The 15,330-nt window shown below is 44.4% G+C and overlaps 1 protein-coding gene across 4 annotated transcripts in view; it reads left to right on the top strand.

Annotated features, from left to right (window-relative positions):
• Positions 1-15,330, top strand: part of LOC135747107 (UPF0606 protein KIAA1549) — a 254,948-nt gene that overhangs the window by 165,479 nt on the left and 74,139 nt on the right. For all 4 annotated transcript variants that reach the window (XM_065265768.1, XM_065265767.1, XM_065265770.1 and 1 more), the window contains 2 exons: positions 13,850-14,004; positions 14,092-14,269. In XM_065265768.1, coding sequence (XP_065121840.1) covers positions 13,850-14,004; positions 14,092-14,269 — 333 coding nt within the window. The remainder of the gene's footprint in view (positions 1-13,849; positions 14,005-14,091; positions 14,270-15,330) is intronic.

The raw sequence follows: 15,330 nt of genomic DNA, 5'->3' as shown, positions 1-15,330 counted from the left end.
CAGTCATGATGCTATCCAACCCAGTCAGCCGTCGCAGATGGAGCCTCATGTTACAGCCCCACCTCCTTATGATGGTAATCCCGCATCCTGTCGGGCTTTTCTGTCACAATGCTCTCTGGTTTTTGCCCTCCAGCCCCGCCGCTATTCCTCTGAACGCACCCGGGTTGCGTATGTGATTACCCTTCTGGTTGGCAAGGCGCACGAGTGGGCTACGGCCGTGTGGGATGCCCCTTGTGGGATGCCTTGCTGTCGGTCGTTTGATGAGTTTCGCAAGGAAATGGAGAAGCTCTTCGACAGTTCGGTGCGCGGGGACGCCGCTGCAGCTCGGTTGGCACATCTTGTTCAGGGAAGACTCACAGTCACCGAGTTTGCCATTGAGTTTAAGACCCTAGCGGCTGCCTGCCACTGGAATGAAGCGGTTCTCCGAGCGCAGTTTGTTGAGGGGTTGTCTGATGATCTTCAGGACGAGATCGCCGTCCATGATCTTCCTCCCTCGCTGGATGCCATTATTGATCTCGCCCTCCGGATCGAAGCCCGGAGATTGCTTCGCAATCAGCGACGCTCCATTCGCCAGCGAGTGTTTTCAATTCAATTCAATTCAATTTTATTTATATAGCGCTTTTCACAAAAGTCAATTGTTTCAAAGCAGCTTTACATAAATAGAAGCAGTGAAAAGCACAGAAAACGACAGATAGCACAACAGAATACATGATAGCATGAGCAGTTAAATTTGCTGCGGCTATGACTCAATATTATAATTGCACGTATTACTAAAGCAACGTATAGAAGAGGAAGCTAGGTAAAGCCCAAAAAGGCTGCCTCCCCGGGGTGAAAAACCCCCTAGGAGAAAAAAAAAACCCCGGGCTTTTATCCGAGGAAAAATAAGTCCTAGGAGGGAAAAACCCTTGGGAGAACGGAAATGGAGATTTAGCGGAGATTAAGCGGTTCTGCCGGTGATCGTTGGTCAGGTCCTCGGGTCGAGGACGAGACAGGGAGAGAAAAACAAAATCGTATTAGCGTAGCGGCCGTTCATATGTATTGAAGTGTCACACAGTGATGTGGTTTAACTCAGCTTAGTTCCAGACAGACTATATATTGCGGCATAATTATGTTATCCACAGTTGAGGATTTAGCAAATTGGGGGCCCAATGCGAGGGTATATATGGTAAATAAGGGTCACCTTCCGATCTTTAAGAGAAAATGAAACCTGACGACCCGTTTGACTAAGGCCTAAAGCCCCACTGTCGTCGTTAATGCAGGTTCAGTGGCAAACGGGTCTATATTGTATACCATTTACAGGACCAGGAGAAAACGCCAAAAACGTCGCAACCCGACCATACGTGTTAACCTGTTTGACTAAGGCCGGAAGCCCCACTGTCGTCGTTAATGCAGGTTCAGTGGCAAACGGGTCTGTATGGCATACTATTCATAAGACTTACGATAGCGCCAAAATCGCAACCCGACCATACGTGCCAACCCGTTTGACTAAGGCTGGAGGCCCCACTGTCGTCGTTAATGCAGGTTCAGTGGCAAACGGGTCAGTATGGCATACTATTCACAAGACACACGAAAGCGCGAAAAACGCAACCCGACCATACATACCAACCCGTTTGACTAAGGCTGGAGGCCCCACTGTCGTCGTTAATGCAGGTTCAGTGGCAAACGGGTCTGTATGGCATACTATTCATAAGACTTACGATAGCGCCAAAATCGCAACCCGACCATACGTGCCAACCCGTTTGACTAAGGCTGGAGGCCCCACTGTCGTCGTTAATGCAGGTTCAGTGGCAAACGGGTATGTATGGCATACTATTCACAAGACACACGAAAGCGCGAAAAACGCAACCCGACCATACATACCAACCCGTTTGACTAAGGCTGGAGGCCCCACTGTCGTCGTTAATGCAGGTTCAGTGGCAAACGGGTCTGTATGGCATACTATTCACAAGACATACTATTCACAAGACACACGAAAGCACCAAAATCGCAACCCGACCATACGTGCCAAACCGTTTGACTAAGGCCGGAAGCCCCACTGTCGTCGTTAATGCAGGTTCAGTGGCAAACGGTGGCAAACTATTTAATGCAATTCATTTTAAGTGTTCATGTAGAAAAGGTTTTTATTTATTTATTTGGTTGGTCTGTGTTATGACCGTGAGTGCTTTGTTCCGTGAAAATAACTATTGCGAGTTAAGAACCTTTACTAGACAAATTATGCGAATGCTTTGTTGAAGAGAAAAGTTTTAAGTCTAGATTTAAAATGATCGACTGTGTCTGATTCTCGGACATGGGTTGGTAAATCATTCCAGAGCTTAGGGGCTAAGTAGGAAAAGGATCTTCCACTTTTAGACACTTTTGATAGTCTAGGGATAATCAATAGGCCAGAATTTTGCGACCGTAGTGTGCGTGATGGATTGTATTCTGATAGTAATTCTCTAAGATATGAGGGTGCTAAGCCATTTAAAGCTTTGTAGGTGATTAGTGATATTTTAAATTGGATGCGATATTTAACTGGTAGCCAGTGTAAAGATGCCAGAATTGGGCTTATGTGGTCATACTTCTTAGATCGAGTAAGTACCCTTGCAGAAGCGTTTTGAACTAGCTGAAGCTTGTTGACCTGATTTGAATGGCATCCCCCGAGTAGCGAGTTACAATAGTCTATTCTAGAGGTCATAAAAGCATGAATAAGCTTCTCTGCGTCAGATGTAGACAGTATATGGCGTATTTTTGAGATATTTCTAAGATGGAAGAATGCTGTGCGGCAGACGTTGGCGATATGACTATCAAAGGATAAGTTGCTGTCGAACATCACACCTAAGTTCCTAACCGTGGAAGATGGCACCACAGTACAGCCATCTATGTGCAATTTGTAATCTGACATATTATGTTTGTAGCGATTTGGTTCAATAATAAGTACCTCTGTCTTATTGGAGTTGAGCTTAAGAAAGTTATGTGCCATCCAGTCACTAACATCGCTAATGCAGTCTTTTAGCTTAGAAAACGTGTGTGTTTCGCTGGGATGCGAGGAGATGTAAAGCTGGGTATCATCCGCATAGCAGTGAAAACTTATGTTATTGTACAAACGGTTTGCGTGCGCGGCCCCTTTAAGACCATGCACGTACCCTTTAAGCCCGTGCGCGTCATGAAGAGACTCAGGTGAATGTGAGGGGAGCTGTGAGGAAGCGCTACGAGCCGTTTCAAGTTCAAGTGTGTGCGTACATCAAAGAAAGTGAGTTATTAACAATATAAATATTATCCAGAGCATGTTTATGTTGCAGTTATGCGGGATATCACCGTTAGGTGATTTAAACTTGAGTTATTGAGCTCTTTTATCGAGTGTTAATGTATGCGCGATCCTCCGTGCATTTCCCGCCATATCGAGTTTATTGTTTGATTTATATTGCTATTTTGTTAGGTTTTAACATATTGATAGTTGCTGTTTATATAAGTAAGTGTATTTATATTGCATATGATTGTAATATGAAGATTTAAGTTGAGCATTTAGATATTTGATATATATTTTGCAGTTATTACTTCACGCCCATATTGTTAATGCTACTGTGTGGATAATATAATTTATTCCTAACTACATTTATAAGTACTGGGCTGTATTATTGTATTTTGTGTAATTTATCATATCTTATGTATATCTGTTTTGTGTTTTATTTGTACAGACCACACATACAAAAACCCTCCTTTCTTCAGTAAAGTTTAATCAGTATCTGAATGGTGCTTGACTCAATTCTTGGACTCTAATCGGTCCACCAGGATAAAGTGTACCTATCCAACAGCCCTTAAGTCAGTTTAATTTCCAATCCAACAGTTATGTTTCCTGATAATGTCTCCTAGGGGTAACATGTATAACGAGAACAGGACAGGACCTAAAACTGATCCCTGCGGTACACCGTATTTAACCAGGGAGTGATATGACTCTTCCTCATTTACATAAACAAAGTGATAGCGATTGGTTAGATATGACCTAAACCAGGCTAGCGCCTGACCACTGATACCAACATAGTTTTCTAGTCTATTGAGTAGGATTCTGTGGTCTATTGTGTCAAATGCTGCACTAAGGTCTAGTAATATAAGAATTGAGATTTCACCACGATCGGATGTTAATAGGAGGTCATTTGTAACTCTAAGCAACGCTGTCTCTGTGCTATGGAGGGGCCTGAATCCTGATTGGAACTTTTCATATGTACTATTATTTGTCAAGAATGTGCGTAACTGGCTTGCCACTACCTTTTCTAATATTTTCGAAAGAAAAGGGAGATTTGAGATTGGTATAAAGTTATTAAGTTCTCCTTGGTCAAGCTGTGGTTTTTCAATCAGCGGTTTAATATCTGCTAGTTTAAAAGCTGTTGGAACGTAGCCTATTTCTAGCGATGAGTTAAAGATATTTAGAACCGGGGTTGACACTACAGGGAATACTTCTTTAAGTAGTTTTGTGGGAACGGGGTCTAATATACAGGACGATGATTTGGAAGATGTGAGTAGTTTAGAGAGCTCATCTATTGTAGTAGGTTTAAATGAATCAAGATGTTCGTATGGTAGTCTAGTGTTAAGTGAACTAATGGGTAGAGTGGTGGCTGCCTGGGTAGCTACGATGGTTTCCCTAATAGCCGAAATTTTGTTAGAAAAGAAGTTCATGAAGTCGTTACTATTGTGTTGAAGTTTACTATTGGTTTCTGTTTGTTCTTTGTTTCTAGTCAGTTTCGCAACTGTGCTAAAGAGGAAACGAGGGTTGTTATGATTTTCTTTAATAAGCGTACTGAGATATGTAGATCTGGCGGTTTTAATAGCCTGTCTGTAGTGTTTAACACTCTGTTTCCATGCTGCGCGCCATACTTCTAACTTTGTGCTTCTATAATTTCTTTCCATTTTTCTAGCTGCCTTTTTAAGGGCTGCTGTGTGATGGTCATACCATGGAGCTGGCGGTTTTTCTTTGAATCTCTTTTTTCGAATGGGAGCAACGGCATCTAATGTGTTAGAACAGACATTGTTTAGGTTTTCTATTTCAATATCTAGATCGTCACAGTTATCTGCTACATGTTTCATTTGGGACAGGTCTGGAAGAGTGCTAATAAAGCTATCTTTAGTGGTGGAAATTATTGTTCTGGCTAGTCGGTAGCATGTTGTAGATTGAGTGATCCTATCTAGAAGTACAGTGTATGACACAAGGTAATGGTCAGAAACTGCATCACTCTGAGGTGATATTTCGACGTCATTAATATTGAGTCCGAGTGACAGAATTAAGTCTAATGTGTGATTACGAGTATGCGTTGGCCCTGTCACGTTTTGTCTAATATTGAGAGAATTTAGAACATCTATAAACGCACGTCCTAATGCGTCTTTTGGGTTGTCCACATGGACATTAAAATCACCAACAATAAGAGCTTTATCTACAGTGACTACAAGCTCAGATAGGAAATCTGCTATTTCATTAAGGAAATCTGCATGGTGGCCCGGTGGTCTATAGATTGTTGCTAAAGCAAAAGAAAGCTGTTTGTGGTTACGATCAGTTATTTCCATATTTAACAACATTACTTCAAATGATTTAAATTTTAGCTCAGATTTTTGGTTTACTTTAAACATTGTGTTGTATATCTGAGTGGACATCCATGACATGCGGAGTCCCGCAAGGCTCAATTCTAGCGCCACTCCTGTTCAACCTGTATATGCTCCCACTAAGCCAAATAATGAGAGAGAACCAAATTGCCTACCACAGTTATGCAGACGACACTCAGATCTACTTAGCTCTATCCCCTAATGACTACAGCCCCATTGACTCCCTGTGCAAATGCATTGATGAAGTTAACAGTTGGATGTGCCAAAACTTTCTTCAGTTAAACAAAGAGAAAACTGAAGTCATTGCGTTTGGAAACAAAGATGAAGTGCTCAAGGTGAATGCATACCTTGAAGCTAGGGGTCAAACAACTAAAAATCAAGTCAGGAATCTTGGTGTGATTCTGGAGTCTGACCTTAGTTTCAGTAGTCATGTCAAAGCAATAACTAAATCAGCATACTATCATCTCAAAAATATCGCAAGAATTAGATGCTTTGTTTCCAGACAAGACTTGGAGAAACTTGTGCATGCTTTCATCACCAGCAGGGTGGATTATTGTAATGGCCTCCTCACTGGCCTCCCCAAAAAGACCATTAGACAGCTTCAGCTCATTCAGAACGCTGCTGCCAGGATTCTGAGCAGAACCAGAAAATATGAACATATCACACCAGTCCTCAGGTCTCTACACTGGCTACCAGTTACATTTAGGATTGATTTTAAAGTATTATTAATGGTATATAAATCACTCAGTGGACTAGGACCTCAATACATTGCTGATATGCTCATTGAATATAAACCCATCAGATCACTCAGATCATTAGGATCACATCAGCTAGAAATACCAAGGGTTCACTCAAAGCAAGGAGAGTCAGCTTTTAGCTATTATGCCAGTCGCAGCTGGAACCAGCTTCCAGAAGAGATCAGATGTGCTCCAACAGTAGTCACATTCAAATCCAGACTCAAAACACATCTGTTTAGCTATGCATTTACTGAATGAGCACTATGCTGCGTCCGAACTGATTGCACTATATTATATATGCACTATTTTAATTATTTTTCTCTTGATTTTATTCTTAATTTTTAACTGTTTTATACTTTTATTCCTGTTTTATTCTTTTTCACACATTTAAACAGTTTTTATTAAAATCACATTTATTTTCTTTTAATTGATATTTTAAATTCATGTATCTTTGATTTTTGTTTTCTCATTTCTATGTAAAGCACTTTGAATGACCTTTGTGTATGAAATGTGCTATACAAATAAACTTGCCTTGCCTTGCCTTGTATATTGTAGCTACACCACCCCCTCTCCCTTTTAATCGAGGTTCGTGTTTATAATAATAGTCTTGTGGGGTGGATTCATTTAAACTAATGTAGTCGTCTGCTTTAAGCCAGGTTTCTGTTAAACAGAGTACATCTAAGTTTTGGTCTGTAATTATTTCATTGACAATAGGTTCTTTATTGGTAAGCGATCTAATGTTAAGAAGGCCGAATTTTAAGATTCGAGATTCATCTGTTAATGTATTGTTTTCTAATTTTATTTGAATCAGATTTGTACCAGATGTAACAAGCGGTGCCCTGTATTTATTTGTTCGGGGAACAGATACAGTTGAAATGTGCTGATATTTCGGTAAGATTGACTCGAAGTGCTGGGATATAAGTGGTCTTGACATATCACGGCAGCTAACAGATGGACGGTTAAGCCGATCCGTCTGTTTCCTGACCTTGGCCCTGGATAGTCATACTATATCAGAATTAAGACTATTGATCAGATTTTTAGTGAGTATAGCACTTCCTTCCGATGACGGATGAAGGCCATCTCGGGTTAGGAGAAATGGTCTTCCCCAGAAATGCTTCCAATTGTCTATAAACCCTACGTTATGCTGAGGGCACCACTTTGACATCCATCCATTGAGAGACACTAATCTACTATGTGTTTCATCTCCCCGGTAGGCGGGGAGGGGACCAGAGCATATTACATTGTCTGACATTGTTTTTGCAATTTCACACATCTCCTTAACTCTTTCACCGCCAGCGTTTTTAAAAAAAGTTGCCAGCCAGCGCCAGCGTTTTTCATGATTTTCACCAAAGTTTAATGCCTTCCAGAAAATGTTCTTCTTTAAATATATAAACATACAATATACCAAATGAAAGAACAGACCCTCTGCTTTCAAACAAAAAAAAAACGTTTCATCCTACCTTTAGTGGTTCTTTTGCAATCAGCTTTTGAATATGGGTAGGTTTTTGCAAAAATATCATATTTTGAGCAAAAAGCAGAGATAATTCCATTTTTGTGACGGACTTTTCATAGAGATCCCATTCAGAGCGATCTTTAAAACAGACACGGACATGCAGCAGCTTGCCATAGGGCAATACTTCCGGTTTTAAAAAGTTCGGAAGTGCGCCACCTGGTGGATAATAGCGGTATTGCGGAAAGACGGAAAATCTCGTCATTGGCGGGGAAGCGTTTTCTCTTAATTGACGAGATATCTCGTCAATGGCGGGGAAAGAGTTAATATTATCTTTGGTGATTTCCGACTGGCGGAGCCTAGTGTCATTCGTGCCGGCGTGAATAACAATCTTAGAAAACTTCCGCTTAGCATTAGCCAGCACTTTAAGTTTGGATCTAATGTCAGACGTTCTGGCTCCCGGTATACAGTCGACTATGGTGTTTGGTGCCTCAATGTTAGTGTTCCTGAGTATAGAATCTCCAATGACCAGGGCACTTTTAAAAGGTGTTTCAGCTGGTATACTCCTTAGGGGATCGAATCTGTTAGAAATTGTCGTTACGTTATGGGTCTTAGAAGGACGCCTTATATGACTATGCCGCCTAACAGTCACCCAGTTTGACCGCCGACTTGACTCTGATGACGGAACCGAGCCATGGTTATTGTGATAAACACTATGCGCGCTCGATACAGTATTTGTAATATTTATATTAGCATCTGATGTCGGAACCGAGCCATTAGTCTTTTCGCTCGATAGATTATTTGCGACAGTAACATTAGCGGTTTTGCTATCCTCAACTAGCGTTCGGATGCGCGATTCTAGTTCAGCAACCTTCTCAGTTAACCTTAATACTTCAATACACTTAGTGCATGTAAACCCCTCTATGCTAACAGCAGAAGCTAAACTATACATGTGGCAAGTAGTACATGTTACAATAACAAGCGGAGTCTTACCGCTTTCATGCCGGGCGATGGCGTCTTCGTTTACCCGGACGCGGTCCCCGGAGCTGCATCGCGTGGGGTGTTCGGTTGTGACATGCCTCGGTCGCCTGCGAACGTCTGGGGTCAGGGTGATGTTTGGCTTGCTGAATCTGCGAAGGCCGGGCAGCGGTTCCTCCACAGCTTCCCGATCGCTTTCATGTCGTTCACGGTCCGTGAAGCTGCATCGCGTGGAATGCATGTTTGTTGCTCGCTTGTGGACGTCGGAAGGCAGGGTGAAGTGGGCGCTGTACCTCGCCTTGGATCTGCTAAAACCGGGAAACAACTCCTCCACAGCTTCCCGCTCAGGTGAGGATAGGTCAGAAAAGCATATATCAGATGAATCCGCCATTAGATCGGAAAATGCTAGCTTCAGCCTCCACCGTGTGGATGCTAGCGAGCTATATGCTAACAACACTGGGTGTTTATTAGTGATAAATAGTTTCACGTGGTAGTACTGCTCAATAATCGTCACGGTAAAGTATTCCTATGTAAAACTAATAAGTTATATTATATAAATAGGAATAAGATGGTAAAAAAAAAGCTTTTAGATGATGAACTCGACGGAGCTACGATGCACGATCTGTTCAGCGTGACGTCACAAACCGGATATGACCATTTTATGACTCGTTTTCAGACGAGACCACCTCTTCCCCCTCTTCTTCACCTTTACCATCTGCCGAGCCAGAGACCATGCAGCTGGGGCGCATGCGCCTGTCACAGAGAGAGAGAGAAAGGCGCTTACAGAAGGCTCTGTGTTTGTATTGCGGGAAGCCCGGACATCTTGCGAAGACTTGCCCGTTAAAAGGCCGCCGCCCTTCAGTGAGTCCAGGAGTCCTGGTGGGTGCCACTACTTCTAAACTCTCTCCTGTCTCAAGTACCCAACTCCCGTCATGTTGTCCTTCACTGGGCGTGATCATCCGTCCACTGCCCTTCTCGACTCTGGAGCGAAGGGCAACTTTATTGATGAAGCTCTGGTTCGCGCCTGGGGTGTTCCGGTTGTCCCTCTCCAATCCCCTTTGGATGTCTGGTCCCTTAAGGGGCAGCAGATGGCACGAATTACACATTGCACCTCTCCTGTGAGTCTTTCTGTGTCTGGTAATCATCGTGAAGAGATTGTGTTGTACCTCCTACATGCCTCTCTCTCTCCTATTATTTTGGGGCATGCATGGTTGGCGCAGCACAATCCTCACGTTGATTGGCAACGTAATGTGTTTTTGTCTTGATCTCAGTCTTGTCATGTGTCTTGTCTTGGTTCTGGCTTTTCTGGTTCTGTTCTCTCTCATCCTCAGGTTCCGGCGGTCGATTTGACCGGGGTCCCGGCGGAGTATGCGGCTATCGCTAAGGTGTTTAGTTAAACCCGGGCCACCTCCCTTCCTCGCCACCGGCCATACGATTGTGCTATTGATCTCCTCCCCGGCACTTCTCCGCCTAAGGGTAGACTTTATTCTTTATCGGGTCCTGAGAGAGAGGCTATGGACCAGTATATTAATGATGCCCTGCGTGCCGGTCTCATCCGTCCCTCCACCTCGCCCGCAGGGGCGGGGTTTTTCTTTGTTGAAAAGAAGGACGGCTCCCTGCGCCCTTGTATTGACTATAGGGGTTTGAATGACATTACTGTTAAGAATAGGTACCCCCTTCCTTTAATGTCTACTGCTTTTGAGCTTCTGCAGGGAGCCCAGGTCTTTACTAAGCTAGATTTACGCAATGCCTATCATCTTGTGCGAATAAGAGAGGGAGATGAGTGGAAGACAGCATTTAACACCCCTACTGGACACTTTGAGTACTGCGTTTTGCCGTTCGGGTTTTGTAACGCTCCCTCTGTCTTCCAAACTCTGGTCAATGATGTGCTGAGAGACATGATTAACAAGTTTGTCTTTGTGTACATAGATGATATTCTCATCTTTTCTCCCTCCATGCAGGAACACACTCAGCATGTCCACCGAGTCTTACGCCGGTTGTTAGAGAATAAGCTTTATGTCAAGGCGGAGAAGTGCGAGTTCCATCGTAAGTCAGTTTCGTTCTTGGGTTTTGTTGTTGCCGCAGGTGAGATACGTCCCGACCCAGCCAAGATTAAAGCGGTTGCCGAATGGCCAGTCCCCGAGTCCCGCAAGGATTTATTAAGGTTTCTGGGTTTCGCCAATTTTTACAGGCGATTTATCAGGAATTACGGTCAGGTTGCTCAGCCTCTTACTGCTCTCACCTCCACTAAGGAGAGGTTTGTCTGGAATTCTAGTGCTCAGGAGGCCTTTGATAATTTAAAGTCCCGGTTTATCTCTGCTCCTGTTCTCTCTTTTCCAGATCCTGCTGCTCAATTTATTGTGGAGGTGGATGCTTCGGATGTCGGGTTAGGCGCCGTTTTGTCTCAGCGGTCTGCTAAGGATGGCAAGGTGCATCCCTGCGCCTTTTTCTCCCATCGGTTAAACCCAGCAGAGCGAGATTATGACATAGGTAATCGGGAGCTGCTGGCGGTCAGACTGGCTTTGGGTGAGTGGCGTCACTGGTTAGAGGGGACCTCGGAGCCCTTCCTGGTCTGGACGGATCATAAAAATCTTGAATACATCCGTTCAGCCAGGAGGTTATCTTCTCGTCAGGCTCGTTGGGCACTCTTCTTTGACCGATTTAACTTCACCCTCTCGTACCGGCCCGGTTCAAAGAATACGAAGCCCGATGCTCTCTCTCGTTTGTTCGAAAGCCCCGATTCCGCTGGGGACGAAACCATCCTCCCGGAGGGGCGGGTGGTGGGTGCCCTACGCTGGGAAATAGAACAACGGGTGAGACGGGCCGGCCGGAGGGGGAAGTGCCAGATGGGTGCCCAGCGGGTCGATTGTGGGTTCCGGATTCTCTTCGCTCCGAGGTCATCTGGTGGGGTCACGAGTCCAAGTTTGTCTGCCATCCGGAGGTTCGGAGAACGCTGGCTACCGTAAGTCAGCGTTTCTGGTGGCCCTCTATGGGTCCCGATGTCAGACAGTTTGTGTTAGCCTGTCAGGTTTGTGCACGTAATAAGGCCTCTCATCAAGCCCCTATTGGTCTGCTTAAACCTTTACCCATCCCCTCTTGCCCTTGGTCTCATATCGCCATCGATTTTGTGACCAATTTGCCTAGTTCTAAGGGAAACACTGTTGTTTTGACCATTGTTGACCGCTTCTCCAAGGCAGCTCAATTTGTCCCTTTGCCCATGCTTCCCTCTGCCAAGGAAACAGCCCAGGTGATGATCGAACACGTCTTTCGCTTACATGGTCTGCCCACAGACGTAGTTTCAGATAGGGGTCCTCAGTTTATTTCTCGTTTCTGGCAGGAATTCTGTAAACAAATTGGCTCCACAGCCAGCTTATCTTCGGGGTATCACCCGCAGACCAACGGGCAATGTGAACGGGCTAACCAAGATTTAGGTAGAGCTCTCCGCTGTCTGACATCGCAATATCCGAGCTCCTGGTGCCAACAGCTACCCTGGGTCGAATACGCCCATAATTCTCTCCCCGTGTCTTCCCTGAATATGTCCCCATTTGAGGCGTCCATGGGGTTTCAGCCTCCTTTATTCCCGTCCCAAGAACCTGATACGGTGGTTCCGTCTGCGCTGGCCTTCGTCCGTCGTTGCAAACGCACCTGGAGGAAAGCTAGATTTACATTACGTCAGGTTTCCAGACGAACCAAAGCCGCGACCGACCGTCACCATAGACCCGCGCCCTGTTTTATCTGTGGGCAGAAAGTATGGCTTTCGTCCAAGGATTTACATCTCCGTGAGCCCTCTCGCAAGCTGGCTCCACGATTCCTTGGGCCATACAGCATAGTAAAGGTTATTAATCCCGTGACGGTTCGGCTCAGATTGCCCCCAGCACTCGGTCGGGTTCACCCGGTTTTCCATGTTTCCAAGCTTAAACCGGTTCATTTTTCCCACCTTAACCCTGTTCCCTCTGCCCCCTCCCCTCCCACCCCTCAGCTTGTAGATGGCGCTCCCGTTTATACAGTTAAGTCCCTACTAGATGTGCGTCGCCGGGGTAGGGGATTTCAATATCTCGTAGACTGGGAGGGCTATGGTCCGGAGGAGAGGTGTTGGGTACCGGGCCAGGACATCCTGGACCCTGGGCTGATAGAGGATCTCCGCCGGCGACGGGGTGAGCTTCCTCATGGACCGCCCGGTGGCGGTCGTGGGGGGGGGTCCTGTCATGAATTCGGTCTCTTCGGCCGCTTTGTCTTTGTTTCACTGTGTTGTGTTTTGACAGCTCCACACGTGCGCGCCTCCCACCTGGTGATCTCATTATCTCCGACTCTTCTCACCGGCGTCACACACCTGAATTCTATTATTTGCCCAATCCGGTTTGATTTAAATTCCCCTCGTTTCCTCTGTTCCTTGCAAGTTCGTCTTAGTGTGTTCATGCCCGCTAGCTCTGTCTAGTTCTTGTCGTGTCTAGTTTAATATTTTGGATTATTCACCGTGCTCTCTGCTGCCTTTGCCCCTTTAGATTCCCCACCCCGCTGTCAGTCTCCCGACTGGTGTGGCTACTGTCAAGTTTTTGTGTACTCTCAGTCAGTGGACTCTCCGAGCGCTATTCAACACCTTGCGCTGTCCAGCCGCAGTGCGCTGTCCAGCGCGTAATTCTGCTGAAGACTCTGACTGCCGCAGTGCGCTGTCCTGCGCGTAATTCTGCTGAAGACTCTGATTGCCGCAGTGCGCTGTTCTGCGCGTAATTCTGCTGAAGACTCACCGCATCTCTCTCTCTCTGTGCCCCGCCAGGAAGCTCTCTCTGTGCCCCGTCTGGATTACACCAAGGTGTCTACGGATTTTTGTGGATGTCCGACAGCCCTGCTGTGTTTCCCACACTTGAGACCTACGAAAGGATATCATCTGAAGTCATTGAGTGTTTTTCTCTTATACATATTTCACATATCATCTGAAGTCATTGAGTGTTTGTCTCCTATACATACCTCTCTCTCATATTAAAAAGAACCTCTGCACTGGGATTCCTGTGTTGTGTAGTTCCTAACAGTATCATTCACATTCAACAACTGCTTTCAATCAGGTTGTTTTTTGTTCCCTTTTTAATAATAATTCCTTTCTGTTGTGTTTGTTATCTAGTGTTATTGGGTGTATTGGACCAACGTGTGAATGAAAGGACTTTCCAGGCCAGGATGGAAAGGCGATTAGCCCTGCTGGTTGGGGAAGGACTTGGAATAGGAGTTGGTAATCGACGCTGGAGAAGAGCTGCCAGTATTGGCAACAACAGTGTACAGGTACACGTAAAAATACATATTCATATTTTGCATGTTGCTCCTTCACGTACTATGTTGTAAATGGATCTTGATTCTGTTGTGTTACAGATTGTGCAGGCATCTCGTCTGGATGGGCTGGACTTTCCACTGGAGCTGGTGTATTTTGTAGAGGCAGGGCCAGGAGAGCGACTGCCGGCACAGACCACTGCCGCCCTGCTCAACAGACTCAACCTGCAGAGAGCTGCTATTGTACTGGGTTACCGGGTACATGGTGTACTGGCCACACGTGAGTTTAAGCAAATACATTTTACATTTCACTCAATTCAATACAGATTCTGTTGTTAAATGAAAATTTGTCATCATTTACTCGTTTTCATGCAGTCAAAATCCACTCCAATTGTAAAGAAGGTAATACTTTATAATAATGTTCATTAGTTAACATTAGTTAATGTATTAATTAATATGAACAAACCATGAGCAATACATTTGTTACAGTATTTATAAATCTTTGTTAATGTTAGTTAATAGAAATAAAGCTGTTTATTGTTTGTTCATGTTAGTTCACAGTGCATTAACTAACGTTAACCACATTTTAATAAAGTATTAGTAATTGTTGAAATTAACATTAATAAAGATTAATAAATGCTGTATTAGTGCAGTTCATCATTAGTTCATGTTAACTAATGTAGTTAACTAATGTTAACTAATGAACATTATTGTAAAGAAAAAACACAAAATTAAAACTGCAAGCAGTGATGGAAGGGCCCTCGCACACATGACACCGCCACGCCATGGCATAAGTATTAAAGGGAACAGTAGAAAATAGGCATTTAAGCATGTAAACATAGGTGAACCATTTCAAAGTGTAGTATAATGTGCCACAGTTCCTGTTGCTAATTACAAATTACAGTGAGGTAGCAACGTGTAAGAGAGAGAGAGAGAGTGAGTGAGTGGGTGAGTGTGAGAGTGAGTGTGTGAGTGAGAGAGTGAGTGCGAGTGAGAGAGACTATATGTAAATATTGGCACGTAGATGTGTTCAGTCCTGGACTCTTAATGATAATGTAAAATGTAGGGCAGATCTGACATTGAATAATCATTGTAAACATGTCACTTCTTGTTGCCAGCTGGTGGTGCTATGGCCGTAAGTGACTATTGGCATGTAGATGTGTTCAGTCCAGGACTCCTGTCAATTAAATAAAATTTGTGACAGATTGGACATTGCATAATCATTTTAAACATGTCACTTCCTGTTGCCAGCTGGTGGCTCTATGACCATAAGTGGCTATTGACATGTAGATGTGTTCAGTCCAGGACTCTTATCAATCATGTGAAGTTTGGGACAGATCT

The sequence above is a fragment of the Paramisgurnus dabryanus genome, chromosome 1, assembly GCF_030506205.2.
Source record: "Paramisgurnus dabryanus chromosome 1, PD_genome_1.1, whole genome shotgun sequence".
NCBI lineage: Eukaryota > Metazoa > Chordata > Actinopteri > Cypriniformes > Cobitidae > Paramisgurnus > Paramisgurnus dabryanus.
Note: the sequence above shows the minus strand (reverse complement) of the source record. Positions and strands in the feature narration are given on the sequence as shown.